The 17,734-nt window shown below is 39.5% G+C and overlaps 1 protein-coding gene across 1 annotated transcript; it reads left to right on the plus strand.

The window, feature by feature from the left end:
* Positions 1-4,042: 4,042 nt before the first annotated feature.
* RB195_002157 (uncharacterized protein) lies at positions 4,043-4,456 on the plus strand (the record flags this gene model as incomplete). Its single annotated transcript, XM_064199277.1, has 1 exon — positions 4,043-4,456. One exon carries the CDS (start codon positions 4,043-4,045, stop codon positions 4,454-4,456), a length of 414 nt encoding a protein of 137 aa, XP_064055158.1.
* Positions 4,457-17,734: the final 13,278 nt, after the last annotated feature.

The raw sequence follows: 17,734 nt of genomic DNA on the forward strand, positions 1-17,734 counted from the left end.
CTTTTATTTCCTTTTGAACTACAACAATCAATAGAAAAGTTCACAGAGTCTTCAGAGAATTTTTTGTCTTGATCGCAGTTTCATTAAGCCCATTCTTGCTAATGACGTTATCTTTAGTAGATAGAAAAGCCATTACTTCCAACGGATTCTGTAGTAAAAGTAATTATTCCATTCTAGTGTCAGGATTATTACGACTACGATAGAAGTCACATGACCGCTCGTATGGCATGTTTACAATTGTCATGCTAGTTAGGGTAAATACAACTAGTAATGAAGTGCTGCTTGAATGATATCCTTGAATGAGAACAAGAAGAAGAAAACTGCTCATGACGGCGGAAAACCTCTCGAAAAGGCTCTGTTTTGTCAGCGTCATACAAAGGAGATTCAAAAACAACCATTAATCCAGCTGCTGAACACAATAGCGTAATTTCTTATAGGAGAGAGTAAATTTCCGACCATAAACCAAAAATTTCAGAGAATTTCGTCGCAACATGAAAAGTACGCTGCTTACATGCATTGTGGATTCGCTTTCAGGATCTGAACAATCAAAGCACACGAGATCCTTACGAGCCAGTTGGTCATCGTACGGCAGCAAATTACTTGAAGCAAGGAGTTATCACACACTTCTGGGGGAATATCTCATGAATACAGGTGGTGTTTAGACCATGGCGAAGCATCCGCTTGATGTCCGCAGAGGAAATAATTGGGCGTAGAGCCAACAACATTCAAGAAAATGCTATGGGGAGCAGCAGAGAAAAGCATGGGACGGGATTCGGTTGAAACATCCAAGGAATGGCTCCGAGCTGATGCAGAACTCATGGGAACAATCCGTGACCGATCCAGTCAGTATCCTCGAGCAATTGAGCGTAAATGAGCGAGTGATGACGGGGAATGTGGAGTTCCTCTAATGGATCTCCACAATTTTCATCAAGCAAACCGCCTTTGATCGAACATTGGGTTCAACGAGCAAGTTAAAGATGTGTGATGTATCTCACAGCGTCCAGATACAGAGTAATTAGAGAGTATTCACCGTAAAAAGAGTGAATGGAGAGTTTTTGGAGTCATCAGTGCGAACCAGAGTAAAGATCTAAACGTGAAGAAATGCAGATACGGAGGTAATCGTAGATGGTTTCATATTTAATAGGAGAGGAAGAAAAAGCAAAAGAAAAAAAGGAATACAAATCTTGAGAGTTAGTTGAATTAATAGCAAATATAAATACTGAACAAGGCAATAATTTAAAACATTGAGAATAATATAATAAAATAATGTGGTAAATAACTTATAATTTTTCGTTTAAACGTCTGAATCACATGACAAATTTTTGTTGACATTTCAAAACGAATTTCTCATGGCAGGAAGTTTGGGAGTTTAATTAACTGGTCCACATTAAACGTACACAATACGAAGAGGATGAATATCAATTAAAGAAAAAGATCATCTACATGCTTTGTTTATGAGTTTATGGGATCTTTAACAAAAAAAAAACAATAGCATCCGAGTTTGGAGGAAACCCATGGAAGCTGCTGGTGACACTCCGCTCATTTCGGTTAAAAGCTCAGCTGTTCATGCAAAGATGAGCTCCCGTCGTATTTCAAGATTGCGTAGGAATGTTCGGAAATACATGGGCTCAAGGTATAATTGAGGAAATCTTTCAAATTCTGCTCTTTTTATTGCCCACTTCCCCCGCCTGGGCTAATGGGAACAGCTTTTTTTCTTTCCAAACACTTAAATGCACACGGCGATTAAGAAGAAAAGTCGTGGTCGTTTATCGAGCAAGAAGACACCTGCCAGCAGCCAACTCCCAAAAACAACTGACATTGAACCATGAAATTGTTGTTTATACTGCTGCAGTAGTCAGAAATCAACACATTTGAAATTCAACTACCAAATTTCCAGTGAATGCCAATAGCGAACGTAATAAATCGCTCGTATACGGAATTTTCACATTCCATTAGTTTCTAGTACAATTGCTAAAAGTCCACAAAACCATTGTGCTTTGCAGAGCATTGAAGAGAAGGAAAAAGAGGAACGATCGCCTATGAAAATAGTTGCTTCTAACATACTTAGTGTCCATTAAATGCCTTTGGCTCATACATGATTTTTGCGGAAAGTTTTTAACACTCGTACAAGACTGAGTTAATTGATGATATTTACACAAAATTCAATTATTTGTATGAGTAAGCAGGGAAAATACTCTCTCACATACGGAAATGTTGACAATTCGAGGAAATGGAAACTCTCGTCAGAGTACACTCCCCTATATTTTTTTAAATTACAGTACCAGCGCGGTTATTCATGTTTACTCCTCGTGAAATGTACATATTTCTATGTTAACTAAGCTTGCCCATGTGTTATCTTCCAGTCCTGAGAATGACGTTAAACCCGAACTGATTCTAAAATCCGTTATTGGGATAATATGCGATGAAAAGTTTGATTGTTTGAGCTTTTAGTTAGAATACCAGAGAAAATTCCAAAAAAAAAAACCCGATTATAGTGCCAAGTATTCATAGATGATTTGATTTCTGAATAGGAAAATTCGAAATCCATGAATTATTCTGTGTTCTTCTATTCTCATTCTGTTCTCCACATTGGCGTTGGTGTGATTGCGGACGACACAGAAATGGTACATTCTATAGTAGGGTCAAAACGACATGAAGCACGTACGCAATTGCGTACGCGGCTTCTTTCGAGGCGCTCCACTGGAGCGTAGCTGCTATGAGCGTGGTGAAACCCTTGCTGGCACCACCCATCGCTGCAGTTTGCGATGGTCCCAACTCGGTTCCAGCTGCTACCTCCACCGTGCCATTTCGAGCGCGTACGCAAATGCACCGCAACTACACTCGTGTTTCATGTCGTATTGACCCGACTATAATTTGATAGAAAGTTAATGAAGAAACCGTCAAACCATTCCTCTTCAGTTATTTGTTCACGATGTTTGTCTTGTAGGTAGAGAAATGAATTATTTGCCACATGTTTCCAGATTTTCACCTGTCACTTCATCAAAAAATCATGATGGGAAAGTCAACTAACTTCCTCCACAACCTGTTAGAGAAGAAAAAATAATCGTTTGGTTCTTGAGTGCTGCCATCGTCCAAGGAAGTTGGAAGAATAGGGATAGAAGAAACTTTGTTTCTTGAAGAATAATAATCAGAGAGTAATCGGCAGCTGTAGACAGTATTGAGGACATTTCAGTGCGAAAAGACCAAAGATTCTGCGATTTCTCCAGAATTTTCAAACAAAGTAACAACAAAAACGCATGGAAAGTGCACTAAAAAACTCTGAGTATTGCTGTGATCATTCCATCATTTCACGCTCGTACCCGCGTAATGAAATCGTTTGGTTGCATGTCGTTAGCATGATGAGATCTCATAAATAATTGATGCGTATTCGGAGTAGAACCTTTACACCTTCTATAACTGCTTCGATAATACTTGAAGATAAAAAGGAAATATTAGAAAAATTCTGTAAGTAAAAGGAAATAACGCCCACATTACAAAGAGGTAGAATTTGATGGAAAATTCCAGTTCAAAACTATTCAAACCTAGTTAAATATCGATTGAACAGTAATTCAATTTTCTGGAGCTATAATTCTCTGAGGTATAACCTCTTTATAAATATAACACTGGATGTTTCGATAAACTCGTAGGTCACTTCTTATTTTCTTGCTCGCTGGCACAAATATACATTTAAAGCAGACATGAAAAATTCTTGTAGAAAAGGTAAGTAAACGAGATAGTTCAAAAACCGGAAAATTACACTGTAGTGTGAGCCCTAACACACAAAGCTCGAAATTGAATAATGAACTGCTTTATAATTAATTATTTACTTATTACTATTCAATCATTTATTTTCTCTAGAATCTTCGGGAAGAGCGCAAAAAAATTGCAGATTGACCTGTTTCACATCTGCGAAAAAAGGTCTGGTGTCGCCGCTGGTTTTCTTATTTGTCATTTTTGTTGTGTACTGTTTTTCGACATTATCTGAAACGAACAGCTGTTGAATTAGGAAACGTTAGAAGCATAGCGGAGCATTGCGCAGGCAATGGGAGAATGGGAGGAGAATCTTGGCTGTGACGGAGCCAACCTCATCCACGTCTGTCTCCTGGGTCAATCGATCTTTCGAGTTCTCATCTACAACAGCCGACAGCTGACTTTGGACGGCCGAGTCTCCTCAATTCCATTTTCTTTGTGGTCTTGGGAAAAACTTCTCGAAAATTTCACGTTGTTAAATGAAAGGATGCCGTATCGACTGTCACAAGGTGAAGGCTCACCAAACTTTTCACAACGGTTCCTTAAAGGAGATACCACAGAAGAAAAGACATTGGATCTCAAAAGTTGCAAAAACAAACGTGGTGGAGAAGCGCGAAGAAGTGAGTTCACAAATTCAGCAAGAAGTAGGCAAGAAATAACGAAGCTTTCAAAAGGTAAGTGTATGGAACATTTTGCACCTGCATAATGCTAGCTCTTCTTGAAACTGCGATACTTTTTAGAGAGCCACTTATTCAACCAAATATTAAAAAAGAACCAAAAAATTGCATCGTACCATCAGCCGCAGCTCTAGTAATTTCCTTTTCAATTCCTCCAGAAGCTTGGTGTTATTCTCTTGTTTCAGCAAATCCTTCAATAACATCACATCTGCCGCATCCAAACGCGAAGCGACGCGAGCCATATCCTAAAAATATTCTGTTGAAACGAATACAAATTAGGTGTGCGGCGATTGCTTGTAGGAGAAAAAGCAGCAGCACGCATAACTTGTCACTTTTGCTAATAATTTGATGTGCGAAAACACAAGAAAATTCCACTCCATGTGACAGAGCGGGAAAAAATCGCAGGAAATTATGGAATGAAGGATGGCAGAGGATGAATAGGCGGAACTTGGCCACGATATGATAATAATAAGCGCAAACGTGAGGGAAAAATAGCTTAAAAGCGTTCTTGAGGAAAAATATTGGAAAAAATAGAGGCAACGCGGTGAACCGACGTTTCTCATCTATATTTTGATTTTAGATCCACAGTACTCAGAAGATGAAAACTCGGTAGAAGTAGACTTTCACCTAACTTTTTTCGCTTTCCGAACATCATGGAAAAAAATTTCCCACATTTTGCATGTTTAAACCTAAGAAACAATGATGATAAATATGCTACTGACTACCTTTAATTAGAAAACTGATAGAAATCAAAAAAGAAAAGTAACTCAGTGCAGTCAACAAATGTGCTACCCAAACGAACTGAAAACAAAAAAAAATCAAATTCTTCAAGATTGTAAGGATGTAAAAATTAGCAAATTTTTCTACAAAATATCCATGAGTCTACTATTGAATACTAGTTTCTAAAAGTTATAAAGAGCTTTTAGAAAAAAAAAACAATTTTTAAATTGATGAAAGAGGACGGTTTCGAAGCATTATTCAAAACTCTTCGAATTTTTCTCAAATCTCCAATCTCAAATCAAAGATATTTTCATAAAGTTTTCATGAAATATTTATTTCTAATATTTCTCCATGTGCGACTTTCGATAAACCTCGGCATTTTGATGCTTCAATAATTGTTTATTGTTTTTGTTTTTAATTTATTTGTAATATTTGTTTTAGGTTCTGAAATTATACAGCACGTTTCTCAATCAATAAGTGAGCTTTTTGCAGAACTTTCATAATTCTTTGGTTCGCCTCATCGACGAAGTTGAAAAGTATTTGACTAAGAAATATTCGGGATTGCGGGATATTTTGTTCCAGTTCAATTTCTATCTGATTATTAGATTACATCAAAGGAGAAATATATTGGGAAATTTGTAAATAGGACCGAGTCCACAACTCCTTTAGTGTGCTATACTACTACAAGTACGGGTAGTAACGTACTAGATCCCGCAACGAAGTACAGGCAGTATAGTACTACGTGCACTTCGTTGCGGGACCTAGTAGCTTTTCGAGTAAACACTTCTAATGTTTGTATGAGTGAATGTGTACTTTCGTTGTGTGATGCGTTTGTCCGTACAGGAAATTCTCATCGGGTAGCAATATGTCGAAGCCAGGCCCATTTATCCGTCAGAAAGGGTCTATCCATTTGAGCAAACAATAATAATAGATACGAGGACAGATGTGACTATATATTCAGGTAGTAAAGTAAGTAAGTAGTAGTAAAGACCGTATTTAGCTTAAAAAACTGGTGATTCACAACTATTCTGGGGCTATTTCGAGCTAACGCTTTTCATACGTATGTCGTTGAAAACGAGGCTGCGTACTCCTATGGTTGTTTTCAATAATTGCAGCAAGAACACGATCAATTCCAGATATGATGGATATGGAGAGGCAATCGCATTTGTTTCCTCGAATGGAACATCCGGAATTCCAGATCGAGACCAGAACGTTTTGGGTGGATTTGAAATTGCATTGCACAGTGGTTCAGACGACGCACACTAATCCTTATTTTCGACGGAAGCTGAGCCGATTCTGAGCAGCAAACCACGATGAGCAGTCAAAGTGGATTCACTTTTAAAAAAAGCGACGGATTTAGAGTGGTTGTGCCGGATTTATTGATGCAATTCATTTATTCCAGATTTAGAACTGAAGCAAAAGAATACTGAATATGTATTGGTAAGGGTTTTTTTTTATGGCGACATCATTTTGTTTCTAAAAAAACCGTTTCTTGCACATTGCTGCTCTGTTTCAAATCTAGGGACAAGAACACAATTAGAAAACAAAAAATGGGCAACTTCAGTGTACGGTTCTCGTTTTAATTGTTGAAAACTGCGATCACAAATACTCTTGTTTCACCGACACCTGCTAACAAATGAAAAGTGCTCATGTGAGCAGCGTTTTTCGAGAATGAAAAAGCCTCCGTCACACGGTCGGGAAAAATTAAGTTTTCTGGAGTTTTGATAAGGAGAGGTGAAGAACAATCGGGATTTTAAGAAATAGTGACATCTAGTTCAATATGATAGTCAGCAACACCAGTCATCTGTTGCTCAGGCAATCAGGCAAGTTTATGTTAATCTGGAATTTTACCGCTGTAGACTACGATAATGCCACGGAAAGACAGAATGCTTTCGAAAAAATGCAATTTTCTTGCGAACGTGCAAAATCTCCACTTTCATTAGATGTAGCGCCGCCTTTGGCGGAAGCGAGATGCTGAGGAACTTCCGCAGTCATCCGAGCAAGTAGCAAGTGAGAGGAAAGATAATATCTGTGCGTTACCATCGTGCCGAGGATGTAATTGAAAAAGCAGGAACTGGGTCCCAACTAGACCCGCCCACGCCACAATTCACCGGCGGCGTAATCAACATTTCAAGTAACTGTTCGGAAAACCTCGCCCGCCTCTGCGTGAAACCTGTGTGAGGAAGCAAGCCCTGCTTTTAAGTGGCAGGTCAGACCAAGGAAGAGTTTTTACTCATTTCCAAAGCCAATATCCAGGAAATTTAGAAAATGAGGCCTCTTCGATCTATCAGATACTCGTGTGCTGTGCTAAAAGGGGAGAAATTGCTCCAGATGACTGAGTGCTTACTTCAACCGCTTTTCTAACAACCATTTTCTGCAAGATAGATAAAAATCTTTTGTAAAAACACGTTCCTGAGAAATCAGTTGCTATAACGTATCTGTCGTCTCTTTCCTATTTCCGAAATTTTCACAGAACCGTTCCTGGCGTTCCCTTCCGAATTTCAACGACTCTCCAATGACATTTTCTTAGCTTTTAAGTTTTTTTTTCTCTTTTTTCTCACAAAGGCTTTTTATATTCCTACATTTTATCGTGTTTTTGATGAAATGAAAGAAGCAGGAAATTATCAAGAGAACTAGGAATGACCGGGGACATATTTTCGCAAACACGTGACACAAACTGTTCCAGAAATGTTTCAGGATATTAAGTGATGAATTTACGGCATACAGAAGTACTGAAAGCAACATGTTTCCGAGAAAGGTTCTGAAAATGTTCAGAAAATTCAATGCATATATTAAACGCACGTTCTGTATACATTCATATAGATGGCAGGTAGATATTCGACAGTGTGGCGCTTCTCTCGGAAATGGAAAGAAATGTTAGGCTTAAAAGCTAGGAAATAAAAATAGCGAAATCAAGAAGACTTCCAAGTATTTTCCCAGATGTTATTAGTTACGTTCTAGTGGCTAATAGGTACATAGAAATGTTCTTGAATTAGAGAGGATTTTTTGAATTCCCCAATCATACGAAATAAACAAAGTTTTTTCAATTTTTTTTCGAAACTTCGGATTTTGCTGAAGGAACTAGTGATAGCCGACTAATAACATACTATTTTATTCAAAAGTACAACCTTCAATCTACTAACGGAAGTTCATGACATAAAAACCCAACCTGCACAACCCAACCTGACAAATAACCGGGTTCACGTAAAAGCACAAAAGAGTCCAACTTTTCTTCCTTTTGAATTTCTAGTCATATTTTATGCTAAACATTGCTTGTTGTACACTATAACTTTGCTTCTTCATGACAAAAGTTTTGACTTAGAGTTCGACATTTCTTTACAGTTTGATTTTTAGAGATTCCGTAGAATACGCGCAGTTGTACGCAGCTGTGCGGACGCACACTTGACGTACGTATGGATATTTATACAGGGACCGACGATATGTCAGGAGAGGTAAGCAGGAGCAGTTAATCCGCGACAGATAATCAAAAATGAGCCCGCCTAACGCAGAATTATGCGACATCTTGGCACCACTTTTTTCTTCTCATGGACTTCAGCAATTCGCTATTTGAAATGACGAACAAAGTCGAAAAGTAGACGATCGATGAACTCAGAGAACATTACGAAAAAACCAATGGGAAACGCTGATATACGCACGAAAGAAAAAAAACGAAGCATGCGGCAGGAGGCACACAGAGGCTTATGTGCGAGTGTGCGTACAGCGGATCCGAGTGCGCCGCATATTTTGATGAGTCGCAACTCTCAATGGGGCTATTCAACCCTACTCATGTAGTAAACATCGAAGCGAAACAACTTAGCCGTTGTTAACATCTGGTAAACAACCTCCAAATATAAATATAGTCCATGTAACAGATAATAATAATAATAAATAAGAAGTAACCGTCGCTTTTTTTCGCTCCCCGTCTAGTTTTGAAAGTAAGAAGTCATATCGACTTGAAGTCAACGGTAACTAAAATGGAGTAATGAAGTATCATTTAAAAACTGCAAAAAAAATACTACATATTCTGCGATGAATCCATGAAGATTTGGATTTGGTCTGAAAGTGCCAATAAGCCTTCATATATCATTTGAAAACTTTGCCGATCCCTATTTCGAGTGCATCGCCTTTCTTTTTTTTTCCAGATTTGATATGTGTTATCACATTAACAGTAATTCATTATTTGTATGTCTTTATTATTTTATTTCAGTTGATCCTATTATTAAATTGTTTGTATTTATTTTCATTGCTGCATATATCGTTCTCATTACATCATCTATGATACCTGTCCATTTCTTTTCCTTACCACATTGTATTACATATCATCATATTATTATTTCACATTGTCACTATACTGCACTATATTTTTATATTATATTGTCACATGCTATGTCACATTACATCATATTCCATATTTCTTCGTTTTTATTTTCCTTTCTGTGTGTTTTATGAGCAATTCCATCGCTAAAACTCAAAATGACATTTATCGGGCAGCCAACTGCACACACAGATACATTTTCTATGGGACACCTATGGCATCAATAATTTAAAATGAGCCCTACGGCAATCTATAGTCGGGTCAAAACGACATGAAGCACGGACGTTTGCGCAAGCGGCTGCGCTAGAAGCGAAGCGGTGGAGCGTAGCGGTTGAGATCGTGTAAGGATCCTCCCTACCGCCACCCACCTCTGCGGTTCGCCATGGTCCCACCTCGATTCCAACCGCTGTCTCCACCGCACCGCTTCCGAGCGCGACCGCTTACGCAACGGTCTGTGCTTCATGTCGTTTTGACCCAACTATAGGCCACAGTGATGAACTCCCGTAATGTTGCGTAGCGTCTGGTGTGTGTAGTCGACAACATAAGGGAACTCATCGATAAGGATCTTCATGAAAATTGCCTGTATTTAATTTGCCAAGTCAGTTCAGAAATGTGAGTGATTAGCTGGGAATATTGTTAGCTAGGTGGGACCCAAAAGTGGATGGCAACAATCGTCAAACACAGTTTAGAGAAGGTGAATTCGTACGAACACGGTGCGCTCGATAATGTAAACACAAATCTGCCGGCTAAATAAGATGGTTATCCATTTTTCTCTCTAATTACATGACTTTTTCTAATGATGAGCCAGTACTGAGATGATCTAAAGAGCTACAAGAAGGAGACAGTCATCTGCGAAAATCCCACCTGATGCTCATAAAGTGAGTCTAGATCTTAAAGCATGCTTTGAGAGCGTATCTGTTTGATTGAGACAACACAGCTTGCATTTCGCGTCCTACAATAGCGTTTAGAGAGATGGACATCGATAAAATGAAAAGTAGTAAAAATGGCAATAAAATATTGAACATAATAGTTTTTCCATACATATGCTATATGTTACAGCTTTGAATTTTGAATCTAGCGATTCAGTTATGAAAAGTAGGAAGCGCGTTGAAAGCAGTTTGTTTCCCTTAACCCACCGCCCTCTCTTGGATCTCATCTGAAGCTGCAGTCTGCAAGATGTTTTTCTTACGCAAAAACTCGCATTAGAAAGGGGAACTTTGTTACAGTAGTTGAATTGATGTAATAGCAGAAAAAAGCAATTCCATTACATACAAACCACTCTCTAATGAGGCTTTAAATTATTCTCTCGAATTTGTAACGCGTAACATTCTTCAGAGGAAAATCGAATTCTAACAGCAAGTGTACTTCATTGGATGCAGACCACACAATACTGAACATTCTACAGAACACTGAAGTTCTGAATCGAATCGAAATCGAATTTTAACAAGAACAAACTAAGACTTGCAGTTTTTCCCTTGCACAATAAAGTTTAAAATATTCCAAGGAGTGAATGAGCGCTGTTTGCTGCCTTAAAGGTCGTGTTTTCTCCGTTCAAAGAGTGCGAATCCACCTCATCTGACAGCCTTTGTCAGCGAGTATAAATGAGGACGAAAGGTACGTTCATAATGTGAGTGGTGCGTATGCGAGTTCCTGTAATAAGAGTGCAAGGAATCGCCAAGAGGAGATTTTTATCCAACTTAGAGTTTGTATCCTGCATCCTGATCGCCTGCATCCTGATTCCATCCTGATTGCCTGTAAACTTTAAATTCAAAAATTCTTGTTAACACACCGTTAATGCGACTCTGCTAACACCACTATGGAATCGTGCGAATGTACAGTTGAACTTTGGAGATATTGGCACATTCCTCACACAATCAAATTCGTAACACCTCCTAATTTACACATGTTTAAGGTACTCTCGTTCCAGTCAGGGAAATTTGACAAACTGGTAATCATGACATTACTCATTTCTACGTTCTGCTTCGCTTTTAGACAGTGAACCGATAACAGAAGGATAGATCAATGATTGGAGAAAAACCATAAAAAGTCGGAGACGATGCTGGACCGTTTCCAGAACTTTCTGTTTCTTCCGTATATTTGATGTATAACCTTGAGTGTTAACTCGCTTATAGCTCAAGTCCTTCTAAACTATCCATGAATATGAATATTTTACGAAAATAAGAATATGAGTGAATTTTTCTCACCTTTGTTTAGATTTAGAAAAACGAGAAGGAAAAATCATCGCATAATTGATCGAAAAGGTTCTTTCCTATGAAATCAGTTCCAACGCGCCACCCTTGTACACGCGCCGCATCCGCATGCGGGCGGTCGAAAACCAATGAAATCTCCTCAGCAGCCTGTTCAAGCAGAACCAACCAAAAAGCTGCTGAAGGGACCGGAACGTGCAAAAGTTGTCGCATAGATGTTGGACGGAGCAGAGCTAGACTCTTCTTAGGTGAACGGGATCAACCCTACCTCAGACAGTCCAAAGTACGGAGGGTCGCCGAGGGTCGCCGCCGAGAAAGTAAGGGGAGGGGGGTAAAACAAACACTTATAAGATTTTTCATATTATACAATCCTCAACTTTCTTTTTATTAATCATTATCATTTTATTATTACTACTTATAATTATGAATTTTGGCTCTTTATCACTTCTTTTTTATGTTATGTTATTTAGCAACACAATTTACCATGTGAAATAATTACAGCTGTGACGCTAATCGTTGAACTTCCCCGCAGTAGAACTGGAAGCCGAATGTGAGCAAAACAAATCCAGATTGGCTGGAAATCGAAAAAAGCCCGCAGAACAAAATGCTCTTTCTCATTTTCAACGTAGACTGTCGACTCATCGCACGCAATGTCAAAATCTGAACTTTCTGTGATCGTTCTGGTGTTTCAGCGACGATAACGTTCGTGAGTGTACTTTCTGTAAAACACCTCACCTATTCACATTTACATATTTGTTGCCCAAAGAGAAAAAGACGTTTTTGAAAGTACTCGGACGCACTGGCTACTTTGTTTCTAAATAGCAAATCGCATAAATCCAAGAGATTTCTAAAGAGCTTCAGGTGGTGCACATTTCGCGGCATTCGCTCGAATCATTCAAAACAATAGAAAAATGTCATGATTGGATGTGGATGTCTCTCGAAGAGAATCGCTTCTCAGTATGGATGAGGAAGAATAGCTGAATTAATGAAATCAATTAAATAGTTGCCCCAACGCATCGTTGTTCAGAGAAGGGTTCGTAATTTACGATACGATTGAGAGAGGATTAGTCTCGTTAGTTAACAGTTGCCAGAATCGAAAATTAATTTTCTGGCAGCGACGCAGTGGAACGGTGTATCGATGAGGAGCAACAACACCAACAACAACAATATAACACGCATTTTCCGCTGAATCGCGTCAAATGAGCAATTTTGAGGACAAATTAAAAATTACGGGAGCGAAGGAGCAAGTTCGAGGACGACGAGCGACTGTAAGGAGAGATGGGCACTTACCTCGTACACAATGTTGCATGTGTCCGAGCGGAGTTCCCAAGAAGTGCCGTGTGATGAGTCATCGCGAGGCGCACTTTCACATACTTTACCATTTCAGATAACACAAAATCCAGTCGAAGCACACGGATGAATTGCCGTACACAGTAAAGGACGAAGGAATTTGCTTCATGCGTTTCCCAAGAAACCAAACTGTTCTGGGTTGAAGAAACTCAAAGATTCTACTGCCACCTCTATGAGCAAATTTCCTCCTAGAAGTACCAGAAGATCGGAATTCGATAATTCTTGCAGTCTACGGTCCTAGCAGTCTCGATATATGAAAGAACGAGTCTAACGACACGTAGTTGGACGTATCAGAGACAACCCTAAGGTATTTTACACAATATGGAACCTACTGACCTCCTCACTCGTGGATTCAACTATCCCCGAAATTCTAGCCGTGATCGGTCCCACCACGCGCTCCCTGTTTTCGGCGTTGGCGTACAGCCAAAATTCACAACCAAAATATGGCGTGGTGTTGTGTCGTAGGCATCACCCCACGAATCTGCGGTGGTGCGGATTTCAGGTGGAGTATTCGTAGGGATAGTAGGCAATGGAGAGGGAGTGATTCCGTCCATTTCTTCTTAATTGCTGTAAAAACCGCACCCACGGTCCCGGACGATACGGCTTCGGGCGTTCCGGCGCGCTATTTTCTACGAGTTCTTTTGGAGCGCGCCAGCCTTGTGCATGCGACGCATCTTCCGGACAGTTTCTTTTACGGCAACTAGGAAGAAATGGACGGAGTCACCCACCTCTCCATAATCTACGATCCCGTATACGAATACTCCACCGGAAATCCGTACCACCTCAGGTTCATGGGGTGATGCCTTTAACGTACACGAAAGCAGAGAGAAAGAAGTCGAAAATGTTCAGTTGAGTTGTTGAGTTAAGTTTAGGATCAGCACGCCAAAGAAAATTTCTAGAGAATCCGAACCAAAGTGTTCAACTGATTTAGTGCCGACTGGAACAGTGAAATCCCGCCCTTGATCCGCCAGCCAACTCGAAAACTCGCAATAAGACTGCCAAGCAGCCAGTTATTGGACCCGCTGAAAATCTCGTCAAAAGTATTCGCGGCAACGATGATAATCTGAATAAAAATTGAATTCTTCAAAATCACACAAGAACTTTTCACAACTGAGAATCAGAAACATGATGTGAATATATTTTCAATGCTTTCGTTTACAAGAAAGAAATCCTTTACTAATATTATATGTTCAGAGTAAATAACAATTTAAAATGAAAAAAAGTAGAAGAGAACAGAATTATTGTGTTGGCGGATACTCCTTGGGACTGTTTGCTCTTTTTATAGACATAATATAAGAGGGAAGCCGATAATGGAAGTTAATGTTCGATCCTTTTATCCTCATTTGAGCTGAAGGATCAACAAGGAATCGAAGACGAATCTGCTAAAAAATCCTGCAGAAACTTTAAGGTCTCTTATAAAAAAGTATTACATGAACAGATCATTGACCAAGAAGTGGTCATTTAAAGTAAAAAATCAGCGCAGTCATGAAATGGAGTAGTAGTTCCTATAACCACTCTTCAGATTGAAAATTCTCAGGGATTAGCTGTCCCCGCACATAGGGATAACGGCAGGATTTTCTGAGATGTGAAAGCGATCGATGAAAGCACAAGTTTGCTTACAAATCTTAGTAGTTACAAATTGAGGTGAACTTATCTATCGCAAACTGAACACACAGACAAATAAACGAAGAAATGAAGAAGCACCTATTGGCACGACTTTTCAGAAGCTACATACATAGTATCCGATAAGTAAACAAAAACTCCTTAAAATAGTAGGTAAGTAGGTTTGAAAAATTACTTACTCATTTTTTTGCGCCCTATTTGTGTCCCTGCTGCACAGTATACTCTAAATCTTTTTAGACCTGTAATCCAAGGTGTGTCTGAATCCATGTTTTTCTAAATATTTGAAAATTTTGCTGCAGTGTACATCTGCTCACCGCAAATGAAGACACTAAGAAAAGGTTCTGTTTGAGATTGCACCAAAATAATGATGGCTAATGAGGAAAACTGGCGGATGTAGCGCAGTCGGTGAGAGGTTCGGCTGCGAATGAACCGTCGACAGTTCGGAACCGCCCGCAGACGCAACCAAGTACTACCTCTAAAATTAGTGCAGACCTGCCTCGAAGGATATGTATATATGGGGACACGCTAACCAGTCGTGAGCTGTCAGTGGCAAGGTAGCTCATTATTCTACCATATAATTATGTGCAAGTAATGATATATTTGCTCAGATTTCGCACGCAAAACAAGGAACAGCGGGAATATGGTGGCTTGGATGTTAATTATGAGAACACGAAAGTAGTTTTTTTTAGAAGAGCTTGAAAAAATCCAAACTTTGGAAGTTATCGACTAAAGAGTCCTTAACGATGGAAACTCGAGTGCAATATCTCTTCAAAAAGAAGCTTGAAAGCTCAGCATAAAAAAGGCACACATGTCAGAACATCGGTCAAGCAAGTTTGAAGGGTTATTCTCATTGTTTTCAAGAAACAAAAAGAATGTTTGTCGTTTTAAGCGAGCACAAAAGATGAAGAAGTCGAAATCCCGAGAATGTACAGTTCCTGAAAATCCCCTGTGCCAATCTATTTGAAGGAATATAGTAATAAATATTTGAGAAAATAATAAGGCATCCCTTCTGAGAAAAAAAAACAGAAATTCACATCCAAACTTCATTTAACATGAGCACCCACAAAAAGCATACGAATTAAAAACAGCATACCACACATCCGATGTGGTGAAGAAATCCGCGGGAAAAGCTAGACTTGGGGTAGTGAGGATTCCGGGATCCGGCGTGCTTCCGCTCGTCCATCCCTAGTCGTCATAAGGAACAGCATGTAAGACTCCATTTTTCACGACGATTTCAGTTGCAACGCATCATTCTTGTGCACGCGGCGCATCCACTTGCGAGCGATCGAAGATCAATGATGTCTTCTCACCAGCCCAAAGATCAGGCCGCTGAGCGGACTGAAACGTGTACATAGAGCAGCGTTCTAACGTATCTCGTAGGAACAAACCGACAATTAGTAAGTGATGAGCGGAACCAGCCCGAATCTCGCAATCTACAGCCCCATGTCTAGCTTTTCTCGCGGACACCTTTATCACGTCGGATTCGTGGTATGCTGCCTTTAACCATGCGCGGCAGCAATTAAACGGGTCCTGATTTTGACGGGAATCCAATGCTTTGGATTTCTGCTCTGTTTTTGACAGCTTCCAATGCACTTTCTCGGAAAAAGCATTGTTTCTTCCAACTACTGTTCTCACCCTTCTGGAATGTTAGTGTGAGTTGCACTTTCTCCGATGGAGTTGTACGAAATAATTCGATGCAGATAGCTCTTTAAAGGTTTCGATTACTCAATTAAGAAAGTTATGTGACGCGATCTGACAGAGGGAGAACAGGAGAGAAAGAAATTCAAGTCATCCCGTAAAGTCTTCCATCCTCTTATTCTCTTCTCTTCTTCGTGGTTTGACATTAATTCGCGGCCAAAAGAAGACGTCGAATGGTTTTTGTCCAGCATAAAACCAAAGGTGCGGACATTTCCACAATATTGGTTCAAAATCCAAAAATTCCGTGACAGAAAGAAGTATCCAGAGTGACTCGTGTTTCAGTCCATTTAGTACAGTAGATAAGAGAATGAACGTCGGCACGCGGACATCGGGAATTCCCATTTTTCGAAGCCGATCCAGAGAAACAGCGATTAAGTAAGCAAATATTTTTTAGGTTTTAATTTCAGATTTCTCCTCTGCTGCAAGGTCACACGATTCCTCTGCAATTCGATTCCGCTAAGGAAAAATGTGCTGGCTACAGTGATAGAAATATTCTCAAATTTCAGGGAGCTCCGAGAATACATGTTGCAGCACATAGATTTTTATGTCTATGCCCACACACGCGAAAGAGGAAAGTTACTCTCTGGGACGTACTTTAATCTAGTTTTACATGTATGAACTGCAAAGGAAAACAAAAAACAGAATTCTAATTGTAAAAGTTGTGAAAACTGTCGGTTTCCTTTGAAACTCCCATTTCTTCTGTCCGATTCCTACTGTCAATATACAGACAAAGGAAAGAAAACAAAAATTGGAAATCCATAGACTCAATGAAGTGAAACAAAACAAATTCTAATGATTTAGAACGTGAAAAATTCGCGATTTTTTTCACAACGAGTCTCAACGTTGGTACTGCTGTTATTGTTGATTTTCTCGTTTGTGGACATCTTCAAATGTATTTTTCCAGATACATAGCTCATGTTAAAAACGCAACTCACACTCGTCTCAACTAATATGCAAGAGAAGACCTTGGCGCAACAGGTTGTGGTTCTTCGCGATTGCACGCTCAAGAAGCGGTTCAAAACCGCCGTAAAGCCAACCAAACTTTTCATCCTTCTGGAGTCGATAAATTGATGTAAGACTTGTCTGCGACAAAAACAATCTAAGAGATGTAAGTGAAAAAGGTCAAAGAAGTCTCGAAATCTTCCTGTATTTTGAAGAAAATACAATATTTGTCGACGAATAATGTACGACCCTCAAAAGTAACAGAGTAGTGGTTTAAATCCCGACATCTGTTTCGGAGCAATTCATTGCAAATCTGCAAGGATATTGCATTCTGCAACATAACGAGCAAAGCTGTGTCCAAAATTGAGAAAACCATCTACATGATGAAGACAGCGTCCACATCAATTTCCCGGAACTTTGCAACTGCAAAAACCATGCTTTGATTGAGAGCG

Source organism: Necator americanus, chromosome IV (genome assembly GCF_031761385.1).
Source record: "Necator americanus strain Aroian chromosome IV, whole genome shotgun sequence".
Lineage (NCBI taxonomy): Eukaryota > Metazoa > Nematoda > Chromadorea > Rhabditida > Ancylostomatidae > Necator > Necator americanus.